Raw genomic sequence first — 14,537 nt, 5'->3', positions numbered from 1 at the left:
TATCTACAGACCTCAAGCACAAATGGAGAAGCTAGACAAGGATCTAATAGATGATAGCCATAAGCTTGGTATGAAAGGGGAGGTGCTATTGCTGAGAGATTTCAACTTGCCTGATAAGGACTGGAACGTCCCGTTGGCAGAATTGGAGAGAAGTAGAGATATCATGGATGCCTGTCAAAGTGCCTTGCTCAGAAACATGGTGATGGAACCCACGAGGGACATGTCGACGCTGGATCTACTGCTCACAAATGGAAGAAGTATTTCCAGTGTCAATGTGGGTTCCCACCTGGGTAGTAGTGATCATCACACGATATAGTTTGATGTAAGAGCAGCCTATATGGTTCTCCAAACAAGTGGCTGAAAAAAATGAGGGCAAAAAAAGCTTTGTTCCACAAATATAGAAGAATACAACAAGAGGATCACGGAAAAGATTAAACTCAAAGAAGCGAAGAGGGAAATACGGCTAGTGAAAGCACAGGAGAAAAAAATGGCTAAAGATGTAAAGAGAGGTGACAAGTCCTTTTTCAGATATATTGGGGAAAGGAGAAAAGATAGGAATGGAATTGTAAGAATGAAAGATGCTGAGAATGGCTATATGGAGAGAATAAAGCAAATGTACTGAACAAATACTTCTCTTCTGTGTTCGTGGAAGAAAATCCTGGAGAAGGACTATGATCAACTGCCGAGGGCATATCTGGGAATGGAGTAGATATTGCGCCATTCACAGAAGGAAGTGTTTATAAACAGCTTGAAAATCTGAAAATGGACAAATCTATGGGGCCGTATGGGATACATCTCAGGATACTGAGGGAGCTCAGAGAAGTCTTGGCGGGACCTCTTAAGGTATTATTTAATAGATCTTTAGAGACCGGAGAGCTTCCATGGATTTCGAGACAAGCTAATGTGGTCCCTGTTCACAAAAGCGGAGACAGGGAAGAAGTGGGAAACTACAGGCCAGAAAGCCTCACTTCGGTGGTAGGAAAAATAATGGAGTTGCTGCTGAAGGAAAATATAGTTAACTTTCTAGAAGCCAATGGGTTACAGGATCCGAGGCTTTACCAAAAGAAGATCTTGCCAAACGATTTCTTTTACTGGGTGATCAAAGAACTGGATAAGGACATGTATTAGTATGTCATCTTCCATGTTGCTATGTTAATCTTCTGCATACAAAGATTAAGCTCTCACAACATCATAAAAATCCCTAAAAAAATAGCTTTTGCCAATAAAAATAACCTTATAAGAGAGCACTCTAAAGTGGTGTGTATGATGCTACTAAAGATACAAACTGTGAGGTATCATCCTGATGCTAGTTTTCTAAAATATTACACTGGCTCCCAAATTGTGTTCAAAATCTGCACCCTGGTCCATAAAATCATTCACGGCGAGGCCCCAGTTTATATGTCAGACCTAATAGACTTACCAACCAGGAACACAAAAAGGTCAGCACGCTCATTCTTGAATCTCCACTACCCCAGTTGCAAAGGACTTAAATGTAAATCAACATATGTATCCAGCTTCTCCTATATAAGCACGCAACTATGGAATGCACTGCCAAACCTCATAAAAACAATGCACGACCTAACAATCTTCCGAAAATCACTAAAAACCAACCTGTTCAAAAAGGCATACCACCATGATCCATCCTAAATACTAGACAACGAAACTCTACCAAAATCAGACAAAAACCGAATTCTTTACACTTGACTGCTTCATTCACTCTGTCACTAATGAACTCTAACACACCACCACTCTATCTCTCATGCCAGAAACCAACTCTCTATACTTGACTGCTTAATTTACTCTATACTGGCCCATGCTCAGGAGGAGCTGGCACAGATGTTTCTGCTGCTTACTGCTCAGCCATCAAAGGTACTTGCCCCAGCTGCAGCTCGGCCTCAGCTTCTCCCTCAGGCTCATATTCTGCCTGTGGGAGCAGTCTTTGATGCTGGCGCATTGATGGGTGTCGCCTTGACTCATGTGGTACTGCTGTCTACATCGGAGGAGGAAGCTTCCCCGGAGTCTGAGACTAGGGCTGTACCTCAGTGCCCTCCATGGTGTGGACACGTGTCCACTGAACCACGTCAGGCACAGACCCTTAAAATGCCCTCCCGCGGGAGGTGGTGGAGATGAAAACGGTAACGGATTTTTTAAAATGCGTGGGATAAACATAAAGGAATCCTGTTCATAAGGAATGGATCCTTAGAAGCTTAGCGGAGATTGGGTGGCAGAGCCGGTGGGGGGAGGTGGGGCTAGAGCTGGGCAGATTTCTACGGTCTGTGCCCTGAAAATGGCAGATATAAATCAAGGTCAGGTAGACACATAAAGTAGCACATATGAGTTTATCTTGTTGGGCAGACTGGATGGACCGTACAGGTCTTTCTCTGCCGTCATCTACTACGTCACTATGTATGAACTTTAATGCAATACCACTTTGTATTTCTCATCCCGGAAATGACGATCGCCACTACGGCATAATGTAAGCCACATTGAGCCTGCAAATAGGTGGGAAAATGTGGGATACAAATGTAATAAATAAATAATAAATAAATAAAATAGGTGTTTCCAAAATAATGTAAAACAACAATTTAAAAAATAGGAACATACTAACTTTGATAGAAAAAAGAGCAAAAATCAAATATCATTCAATTTTTAGGGGTTCTTAACTGCTTTTAATTGAATGATATTTGATTTTTGCTCTTCTCAAACCAAAATCAGACCCCTGGTACAACAAGCATTATAGAAAGAACATTCCTTTGAAGTATTTTTTCACGGAGAGAGTGGTGGATGCTTAGAATGCTCTCCCACGGGAGGTGGTGGAGAGGAAAAAGGTAACGGAATTCAAACATGCGAGGGATAAACATAAAGGAATCCTGTTCCGAGGGAATGGATCCTCAGAAGCTTAGCTGAGATCAGGTGGCAGAGCCGGTAGTGGGAGGCGGGACTGGTGGTTGGGAGGCGAGGATAGTGCTGGGCAGACTTATACGGTCTGTGCCAGAGCCGGTGGTGGGAGGCAGGGCTGGTGGTTGGGAGGTGGGGATGGTGCTGGGCAGATTTATACGGTCTGTGCCAGAGCTGGTGGTGGGAGGCGGGACTGGTGGTTGGGAGGCGAGGATATTGCTGGGCAGACTTATACGGTCTGTGCCAGAGCCAGTGGTGGGAGGCGGGACTGGTGGTTGGGAGGCGGGGATAGTGCTGGGCAGACTTATACGGTCTGTGCCAGAGCCAGTGGTGGGAGGCGGGACTGGTGGTTGGGAGGTGGGGATGGTGCTGGGCAGATTTATACGGTCTGTGCCAGAGCTGGTGGTGGGAGGCGGGTCTGGTGGTTGGGAGGCGGGGATAGTGCTGGGCAGACTTATAAGGTCTGTGCCCTGAAAAGGACAGGTACAAATCAAGGTAAGGTATACACAAAAAGTAGCACATATGAGTTTATCTTGTTGGGCAGACTGGATGGACCATGCAGGTCTTTTTCTGCCGTCATCTACTATGTTACTATGTTATTGTTACTTCAGATTTTTTTTGTACTGACTATGCCACAATCATCATGATGAGGAAGAGAAGTGGGCAGACAGATCAGAGAATCCTTTTCAAATTTAACATTATGACTCCTCATGGATTAAATCAGGACACTGATTTTTCACATATTTGATCATGGTTGCCATAAGTCCTGTGAAACATTATATTCTGCTCTTACATGTTTTTAATGGAACAGTGTTTGATTTTCGCTCATTTTTATTGTAAGATGTTTATTTTTTCTAACAATATGTTTCTAATCTTTTTAAATTGTTGTTTTACGTTATTTTTGAAACAGAATTAGCAGGCACTGAATATCCAGGGCTAATTGAAAATGTGTTTACCATTGGGTCTTATGCAGGGCAGGTCCAAACCAATATTCATCCAAGACCCACATAAGTAAAATAAGGGCCCTCCACCCTATCCCCCCCTCTCTCCCACCTTGAAGCAAATGATCAGCAATTCAGGTGCCCCCCAGTCCCAATCCCCCCCATGTGTTTTCTATGCACTGGCATCCTACTGTAATTCCACCTCCCTGTGCCTGAGACCCGTTCTTTCTGCTGGTCCTTGTCACTGTAGGTTGTGCAGTCCGCCTTGTAATCAGCATATCAACCCACAGTCTTCAGTTCAGCAGCATATACAAGTTTATTACCTGTCTCATCTCTTTGTAATTGTGGTGCTTAAAATCCAGATGATCTGTGGTTGTCATTTCATTGCGCCGATGATAGTAATTGTTGGGATCTATTGGAAAACAGAGTGCGGTAATTATTATTAATGCTGGTTCTGCAACACGTTTCTCTAGTTCTCTGCCTTCAGCATTTATTACTCTCACCTCAGTCTCATGCTGTTTCTACTTCAATTTTGAAATATTTAAGAAGGTTAGTTAGATCTCATGAGATAGCTTCCACCTTCCATTTGTGTGGCTGAGCCACCAGTGGACAAACTACAGGAATAGAATTGAAAATGCAATTCAATGGGTGTAATTTTCTCCTATCCTGGAAATGTCTACATGAACCATGGCTAAAGACAGCCACACTGTGAAACTAGACAGCTATGGTATATTTATCTGCAGAAAACCAAATAGTAGCAACATTCCATGCTACCAATCCCAGGGCAAGCAGCGGCTTCCCCATGTCTGTCTCAGTAGCAGACTATTAACTTGTCCAAACTTTTTTTTAAACCCAGATATGCTAACCGCTATCCGGCAATGAGTGCCAGAGCTTAACTATTCGTTGAGTGAAAAAATATTTCCTCCTGTTCGTTTTAAAAGTAGTACCATCTAACTTCCTTGTCACCTAGTCTTTGAGTAGAAGTGAATCGATTTTTTACTCTATCAAAACTACATTCTACACCACTCAGGATTTTGTAGACTTCAATCATATCTCCCCTCAACCATCTTTTTTCCAAGCTGAAGAGCCCTAAATTCTTTAGCCTTTCCTCATACGAGAGGAGTTACATCCCCTTTATCTGGGACACAACGTAACCAAAGACCGTAATGAACATATCCTAACTCTTCCTCTCCCTCTCTAAGTTCCCCCCCAATTGTACCTACCATACATGTACCTCATTCTACCACAATATCACCTTGTATTCGTTCATACCTTGTATTTGTTCAGACCGGAATCGGCTAACGCCGTTTACGGTACCATGTAAGCCACATTGAGCCTGCAAAAAGGTGGGATAATGTGGGATACAAATGTAACAATAATAATATATACTTATTGTGCCTTCAAGATGGAAAATGGGGCAAATTTCATATAACTCCAATGTTCAGTGTCTAGATCCTTCCATAAAATTAATAACGTGTCTCTTTTGCATGCAGTTGGAATGTTCTGCAATCATTTCCACTTCTTCAAACAAAATAGATGGAAAGGTACATATCTATAATATTCTTGGAAATTTATCACAGTTTCTCAGTGGTACATGTCATTTATTTCCCAAAAGAAAGACACTTGACTACCCAGTTTCCCCTGTGCCACAAAAAAAAAGCCACCAAACATAAAATAAACACAGCCAAAAGAAATATCCCACAGCCAGCACAAAAAGAAAAAGAGAAAAATAACCAGAAAACTAATCCATAACATCAATACAACCAAACAATCATAACACCAAATGCAAAGACAGTCATCACAGCCAGTGTCACCAATACAGTCAACACAACTTCCCTAACAATTGAGAGCACAGCCCAGACTACACCACAATAAATCTACTGCAACTACCATAACCAACAACAATGCAGCCAGCACAGGGAGCATTGCTAATACCACCAACATAAAACCACAAATATCAACCATACAAAAAAAAACAGAACAGTACAGCCAGCCCAGAGAATATCCAGTAATAGCACCAATCCGAGTTTCATTTGTAGACAGAAAAGAAATGGAACCTTGGACCGGGGAGGGGCAGATGCACAACAGAGAAGAGTGGCTGGATTAGGAGTAGAGTAGCTGATCTGCTTCAAGCTCACCCCCTCTGATCCTTTTCCCTGAGGGCTGCTTGGAGAGTAGGGGCTACAGCAGGACACCCTTGCTGCTCTGGAGTCTGTAACGAAGTGGTGGAACTGTGTTCCAGGTCAATCCCCCGGAAATTAAGATCTGTCATCAACACAACACCACAATACATCCCAGAATACCAAGGGAGTTCAGAGAGGTATTGACGGGGCCTTGGAAACAGAGGACAGTCTGCAGGTTTGGAGAAAGGCTGATGTGGTCTCTCTTCACAAAAGTGGAAGAAAGAAGAGGTGGGAAAGTACAGGCTGATATGTCTAACCTTGGTGGTGGGAAAGAGAATGGACTCAATGGAGATTCTGCTGAAGGAAAGGATCGTGAACATAACTAAAAACAATCAATCAACTCAGGAACACCACCAATATTACCATGTGAAATGCGCCTGTCACTCCCATGTACAACTGTATTTACAGTAGTAGAAAAGGTGTAACTCAAAAGCTTAAAATATACAAACATCACTCTCTTCGACCTTCATGTTGCCTGATACACACCTACCTCTTGCGACCACAATATAACCTTGTATTTGTTATCAACCGACTTGGCGAACGCCTTTGACGGTACTATGTAAGCCACATTGAGCCTGCAAATAGGTGGGAAAATGTGGGATACAAATGCAACAAATATATAAATAAAAGAAGGAAAGCACTCATAATCTAAGCAATAAAATTCAAGCATTCCTAATTCTGATGCTGAACACAGACCTCGATATTGCAGCTATCACAGAGCATAGTTCCACATGTCTGAGGACTGGGATATGTCCACACCAGGTTACAATTTGTTCAGGAAGCTTAGGGTAAATAACCTTAAACAAAGTGTATAATACTGAAACTTTTCCTTTGGAATTTAGCGTAACGAGCACATGTGAAATGTGTCTGCAGACTTTGCACCAAAGTGAGCTATATTCAAAGTATTGCAATGAGAAACTCATTCTGAACTGGTTGATTTTGTGTTGTTCACCAAGGAGGCTTCCATTTAGGTGCCCAGATTCCATTATATTACACGAGCATATCCCAGCATTGCGCTTGCACCAACCATAGACCTGGCATACATGCTTAATTAGGAGCCTTGCCCATGTGCTACCCATGCGTCTACATGCTAAGGGGGAATTCTGGCTGTACAACGAATCGGAGAAAATGTTTGGTCACTCTATTTGTAATTAAACTCTGGAACTCGTTGCCTGAGAATGTAGTAAAAGCGGTTAACTTAGTGAGGAAAAAGGTTTGGATGGCTTTCTAAAGTAAAAGTCCATAAGCCATTATTAAAATGGACTTGGGGAAAAATCCACTGCTTATTTCTGGGATAAGCAGCATAAAATCTGTTTTACTGTTTTGGGATCTTGCCAGGTACTTGTGAACTGGATTGGCCACTGTTGGAAACAGGATGCTGGGCTTGATGGACCTTTGGTTTGTCCCAGTATGGCAACACTTATGTACTTGGGATTCTGAATGGAATCTTGCTACTCTCTGGGGTTCTACATGGAATGTTGCTACTCTGGGATTCCAGAATCTTGTTATTCTTTGAGGTTTCTGCCAGGTATTTGTGACCTGGATTGGCCACTGTTGGAGACAGGATGCTGGGCTTGATGGACCTTTGGTCTTTTCCAGTATGGCAACACTTATGTACTTATGTACTTGGGATTCTGAATGGAATCTTGCTACTCTCTGGGGTTCTACATGGAATGTTGCTACTCTGGGATTCCAGAATCTTGTTATTCTTTGAGGTTTCTGGCAGGTACTTGTGACCTGGATTGGCCACTGTTGGAAACAGGATCCTGGGCTTGATGGACCTTTGGTCTGTCCCAGTATGGCAGTACTTATGTACAAAGTAATCTTAGTCGTGATTGAAACGTGTCCAGAACAAAATGTGCAACTTTTAGCCCTGGATGTTTTTGCTTTATTGCATTATGGCAGAAAAATGTCCAAGTTGTGGAAATGCTCAAATCCCCCCCCCCCCCCCCCCAACACACCCCTTTGTGATTTGGATGCACTGCATAGAAAAATGTCTTAAAATGCATTTTGAAAATAGGAATTTTAGACTCTTTGCAAGATTGTTTCTCTGATTCAAAAATGACCACTTACAGTTAAAAATGTAATCATTTAAATAGAAAAGTTTTTAAGTGCTTCTTAAATATTTCACTGTTTTTTTCAGCCTAATTTCTGTTGGCAAAACATTCCAAATCTTTACAGATTAGTAAGGGATTGTTAGAGAACGGACACTTTTGTATCTAATACCATCAACCTTAAGGTAGTAGAGGAGTAGCCTAGTGGTTAGTTCCTTGTGACTCTGGGCAAGTCACTTAACCCTCTATTGCCCCAGGTACAATAACTTAGATTGTGAGCCCTCTAGGGGCAGAGAAAGTACCTGCATATAATGTGTACAGTACTGCGTATGTCTAGTAGCACTATAGAAATGATTAGTAGTAAGGTAGGTAAAGACCACCATACTTTTAGTTATGGGGTAATTTCCAAGAGCAAAGGTAGCTAATTTACCCACAAAAATGGTTTTTGCAAATTACTCTCCATGTACACAAGAGTTATGTCACTTTCTAGTATTTCTCATCTTTGTAAGGCGCTGAAAGCTTTGCTAATCACATATTAAACAGAAGCATTATCATTTCTTGCTAAACATTCTTATGTTGGTGGATTATAAATTTTAAAACACTATATATATTCTACAGTTTACTTAATACCGTAAATATCCTTTCAAGTCCATTCAATTCTCCAGCTCTTCCAAGCTCAGCTTCTCTCTACAACCAGACAGTGCCAGACATTTTCCAACCACTTACTTAGCTTCAGGCATGGAATCAGTTTCCACTTTGCTGTCACTGCTTAATCTAACTGCAACTAAGAAGTGTGTTATGAATTCCACGTTGCTGAAAAGAATCCGCCATATGAGCCAAGCTAATAAAAATATTTCAGGTTGCAACTGGGATATCTGTTGTACTCTTTTGATTAGTGGTTTTTCCAGAATTTTGCACAGAGGGACGGGATCATTTGCCTTTTCTTCCCCTGCACAGCCTCTCCGGCATCTGAGCCTTCCCATACGTATCCCATTTACAAACTCTTACTGGCACGCTGTTCCACCTCATCACTATCTTAGAGACTTTCGAGATGTACAAGTGAGTTGCTAAAAGTTTTGTGTTTTTGCAAACGCTCACTAGAAAGTTCAAGGTCTTTGATGTGTGTTTCACTGTACAAAGCAGAGTTTAACCACTTGCTATACCATCTTCATTTAACAGGGCAAAGTCTGGTCTAGTTTTACTAGTAACCTCTGTATTTTGGCTATTGTCCATAAATCTTTAAAAAAAACTTTGTACTAAATTCTTGAAATATCACAATGGACGAACATTAGCAGTCACAATGAGAGTACTTTTATAAAGCATTTTTCACATATAAAGGCCTTTATATCCCCCCCCCCCCCCCCACTCTATGACAGCTTCATGGCCAGTCCTGTTAAGAAGCAAGAAGGTCCTTAGAGTAGCCTAGTGGTCAGTGCAGTGCACTGTAGACAGGGGGACCCAGGCCCATATCCCAGTCTAACCGGTACACTTGTGGTGGAAAGGGTGAGCCCTCCAAAATCCACCGAAAACCTACTGTACTCACATATTAGTGACACCTGCAGTGGTGTACAGTTGGGCGTAGTAGGTTTTTGGTGGGCTCCCAATACAATATAAGGGGATAATGGTGAGATGTGTAACTGGGACCATAGGAACCAACTTTTCAAAATTATTGGGGGTGCTAAGCCCAGTGGAAATAACTCTTCCCTGGACACATACAAGGAATTTTCTCAATATTGGGGGTGCTCAAGCACCCACAGCACCCAGAGTCGGCTCCTATGCCTGGGACCTTTTATGTGAAGTCCAGTGCAGTGCCCCCTAGGGTGTCCCACTGCTCAGCTAGGATGTCTGTGCCCCCCCCCCCCCCCATACGTCCCAATGGCACTGAGCACAAAACGTCTACAAAGCATCTGGGAAATGTCCATTTTCGAAACAAAAAGATAGATGTTGTTCAAGTTTGAAAACTGCGCTAGTGGCAGGGGCCATGTGGCCCTTTTTACCACAGTAGGTAATGTGGCCATGTGAGGGGGAGCACTTACCACACATTGAGGTGGCAGTAAGGGCTCCCGGTAACCGGGTAGGTCATGGTGCTGCCTGATTACCGTTGGGTTACTCTCATACTAGAAAATACCTCCCTATTTCCCTAACTTGGGAAATGGCACATGCCTGGGGCTGGAACTACTACTAGCACCTGTGTTGGGCCGGCAGCAGATCCAGGTTGGGCTTACCACACTTTGTAAAAGCACCCCTTAAACTTTTAAGTCATGCAGTGTACCCAGAGGAGTGGAGGAGTGGCCTAGTGGTTAGGGTGGTGGACTTTGGTCCTGGGGAACCGAGGAACTGAGTTCGATTCCCGGCACGGGCAGCTCCTTGTGACTCTGGGCAAATCACTTAATCCTCCATTGCCCGCCGCATTGAGCCTGCCATGAGTGGGAAAGTGCAGGGTACAAATGTAACAAAAATAAATAAAATAAAAATATAACAATGATGGACAAACAAAGTCTCAGCCACTCAGCAGAGGATATAAAGCTGTCATTAATCAAATCATTGGCAAAAAAAACTCCATCTTTTCAAATTCAATAATATAATTCAAATTGTGATTCAAAATATAATTTAACAGTGTAAACTCACTCTAAAGGTAACATCAAGGACTTATGCAATGGGAAAAAATACAAAACGCACTTATGTTTATTGAATATTTGATAACCCACCAGATTCCAAAGAGATTGGGACGCAGCGATTTACAATTCCAAAATCAAAATAACGCCAATATCAAAATAGGACAGAGATGGCAATCATACAGCAATCAAACCAAAAGTATAAAATAAAATAAAATCAAGATAAACCCAATAAAGGTTTAAGCTCATTCCACACAGCAGGTGGCTGGCAGGTCAACTGGATTCAAGTATATTAGAGCCAAAAGCCTGCTGAAAAAGGTGAGCTTTCAGGAGTATTTTAAATTTAACAAAAAAGATTTCCATCTGGAGATGAGGAGGCAAATTATTCCAAAGAAAAGGAGCCAAGAAAAAATGATGAGTCGTTTCATATTGTTTGATTTTTGGTGAAGGAAGAACTAATCTATTAGAATCAAGCGAATGGAGAGACCGTGAAGGAGTATATGGAATTGTGACAGTTGAAAGATACAGAGGCTGACCTTGACGGAATCCCCTGTGCACTAAACAGAGAATCTTAAACCAACATCTGAACCTAATTACAAGCCTGTATAGTTGAATGAAAAGAGGGGTGATGTGATCGAAACACTTCACATGGCAAAGGAAACGAGAAGCTGAATTATGTAAAGATTGCAACCGATGAAGTACATAACGGGGAACCCCACAAAAAAATAGAATTACAACAGTCAATGCATGTAATGACAAATGCATGAATCAACGTATTAATAGCAGTGAAATATAGAAAACAATTAATAGATCAAATCCAACGAACCCGGTAGTCAAAAATAACTCGTAAGTAACGGAACAAAGTCATAGGCATAACCAATGTATTAAACAAATTAAGTGGAATAGAACAGGTAGAAAGAGAACCTAAAATCCAACATGAAGGACTGAGAACCATTCTGTGCTGAAGAAGCCACTCAGAAATAGCCAAGAGACAGGATTGTAACCAAGAGATATCTGGAGCTGAAGGAATCACTGGAAAAATCAAGATGATGTCATCTGCATACATGAAGAATTTTATATTATGTTCTTGAATGAAAAGAGCCAATGGACTAAGGAAAAAGTTAAATAAAAGGGGAGAGAGAACAGAACCCTGGGGAGTGCCAGTGGACTTGAGGAGGAAACTGTGGAAACCTTGAAAGTCCTATCTGAAAGAAAAGTAAAGAACCATTGAAACAGCGTACCTAAGATTCCAGTAGACATAAGATGAGGGAGAAGCAAAGAATGATCCACCTAGGGGGCTCATTTTCAAAGCACTTAGACTTACAAAGTTCCATTAGTTACTATGGAACTTTGTAAGTCTAAGTGCTTTGAAAATATGCCTCTCTAGTCAATAGCCATGGAAAGATCTAAAGAGACAAGAAGAACAACCATTCCTGAATCAATGTATGCATGTAATTTGCTGGTAAGTGATGTGACCGTGGGAATCCATAATGTGAGAATCTGACCAGTCGACAAAATAAGGTTAACCAAATACAAAATCAAAGGAAGAAGTCCATGTCTATCTACTTTAATTCAAGATGAAGGGAAGCGATCAAGTTGAGAGGTAGTTAAGTGCATAGAGTTTGTCAATAAAGATAGTTGAGTATGTGAAGGTAGAAGAAGCCTAAAGATCTAACAAAGCTGCAGCCAAGGTCTGAGTAGAAGAATTCAATGAACAATCAGTCTTTACTCACTTCAAACAAATCAACTTCAATGTTAATCCACCATTGGAGTGGAGGAGTGGCCTAGTGGTTAGGGTGGTGGACTTTGGTCCTGGGGAACTGAGGAACTGAGTTCAATTCCCACTTCAGGCACAGGCAGCTCCTTGTGACTCTGGGCAAGTCACTTAACCCTCCATTGCCCCATGTAAGCCGCATTGAGCCTGCCATGAGTGGGAAAGCGCGGGGTACAAATGTAATAAAAATAAATAAATTCCATGAATGAAAAATGAATCTAACTGCAGCAAACCATATATTACTGTACCAAAATGTCCCAATCTTCATCCAGTATTCTGGAGGAAGTCTGTTTTATTGGTTGTGATCTTTGTATCTTTTGAAATATGTGTGGTTCTGTCCTATTTTTAATGGTTTTCTTTTCTTGACCATTTTTGTCTTTTTATATTGTAAACCGCAATGATCTTACATTTATTCAAGCCAAGTTGTATAGCAAAAATGAAATAAACTATTTGAAAAGATGAAGTTTTTTGCCAGTGATTTGATTAATGACAGTACTATGGTGTGACCTGAATCCAGCTTGATTGGGATGAAGTATATTTGTTTTTGTCAAGAAATCTTGAACCTGAGACCACTTTACTCAGCATACCACATGCATACATCGTAGCCTGGACCTAAATAACTCAGTTATATTATTATCGCTCGACCTCACATCAGCTTTCGAATTGCTCAACCATGTTCTACTTCTGGACAGACTTCACCAAATAGGTATTTGAGACTTAGCATTCACCTGGTTCCATTCATACAGTTTGTCCAAAAATGAAACGGGCCCTAGGAAGGCTATCATCTAAGCGATTTCTCCTCTCTCCCCTGCCCTCCCCTCCACGTCCAGTGATTCTCCCATGCCCTCCTGTCCCCTCCCATCCCATCCTCTCTCATCCATGTCCAGCGATTCTCCCCTCCCATCCCACCCCATCCAATCCCATCCATGTCCAGTGACTTGCCCCAGCCCCCACCTGCCCCCCTTTTAAGCACCCAAGCTCCAGTTCAACCCCAGCCCTTACCTGCCCGCCCTCTTCTCCCACAACAGCCCTTCTTTCCTTTCTGCTGACCTTCCTTTAAAACTTTTATTTTACCTGAAATCGCAACGGCATCATTGAAAGCAGCAGGCTCGGCTCGCCTCCAGCCTTCCCTTTCCTTCCCTCTCAGTGTCCCGCCCTCCTCTGACGTAATTTCCTTGTTCCGTGAGGGCGGGACACTGAGAGGGAAGGAAAGGCTGGAGGTGAGCCAATTACATAGTAGCTCATTTGCATACAGTTATAAACCCAGCCAGCCATCCAGGGACACAGATTGACAAATTATTATATAGGAGATACTGGTGCCCACATGTTTCAGAATATTAACCTTAGTCTGATACAGATAACTGATTGGCTGCAAAGTAACAAATTGAAACAAGAACGCAGCTAAATTTGTTTGGATTAAGAATCAAACTTCCCCAATGCCTGTCTATCTCGGCCCATTCTTCTTAGTGTGACCATTATTTCTCAATTACCAAGTACAAAAATCTTAGGTGTCATTCTAGATGGATCACTTTCTTTTCAGCCGCAAATTACTAGTGTAATTAAGCATTGTTTCTATAGACTTTGGCAAAATCACTCAATTCGTTCTTTTATAGACTGAGTGTTAAACATACATAAAAAGTCATTCCTTTGTCATTAGCAAACTTGACTACTGTAACTCACTCTATATGAGTCTTAAGTGATATTAGATGCCTACAATTAGTCCAATACACCGCTATCAAACTTATTACTGGAAAAAAGAAATTCAACCACGTTACCCCACTCCTGAAAGTAGCCAACTGGCTTCTATTGCTCCATCACATTATTTACAAGATTTTACTTTTAGTTTATAAAACCCACCTGACTCGTATGCTAACCCCATACTCAAATTCCAAAACACTACGATCATCGTTTCAAAACTTACTGACAGTACCACCATTCCAAGAAATAATTCATCAACACACTAGGAAGGCAATTTTCTCAGTCCAGGGCCCTGAACACTGGAATAAATTACCTCAGTCTCTCCGGCACCAGACTTCTCTTCAGAACATTAAAATAGGACCGAAAACGTTTCT

At 41.8% G+C, this 14,537-nt stretch overlaps 1 protein-coding gene across 1 annotated transcript in view; it reads right to left on the bottom strand.

Annotated features, from left to right (window-relative positions):
• Nucleotides 1-14,537, bottom strand: part of CPXM2 (carboxypeptidase X, M14 family member 2) — a 191,624-nt gene that overhangs the window by 68,426 nt on the left and 108,661 nt on the right. Inside the window, exon 7 of the mRNA XM_030202559.1 lies at nt 4,163-4,251. Coding sequence (XP_030058419.1) covers nt 4,163-4,251 — 89 coding nt within the window. The remainder of the gene's footprint in view (nt 1-4,162; nt 4,252-14,537) is intronic.

The sequence above is a fragment of the Microcaecilia unicolor genome, chromosome 5, assembly GCF_901765095.1.
Source record: "Microcaecilia unicolor chromosome 5, aMicUni1.1, whole genome shotgun sequence".
Lineage (NCBI taxonomy): Eukaryota > Metazoa > Chordata > Amphibia > Gymnophiona > Siphonopidae > Microcaecilia > Microcaecilia unicolor.
Note: the sequence above shows the minus strand (reverse complement) of the source record. Positions and strands in the feature narration are given on the sequence as shown.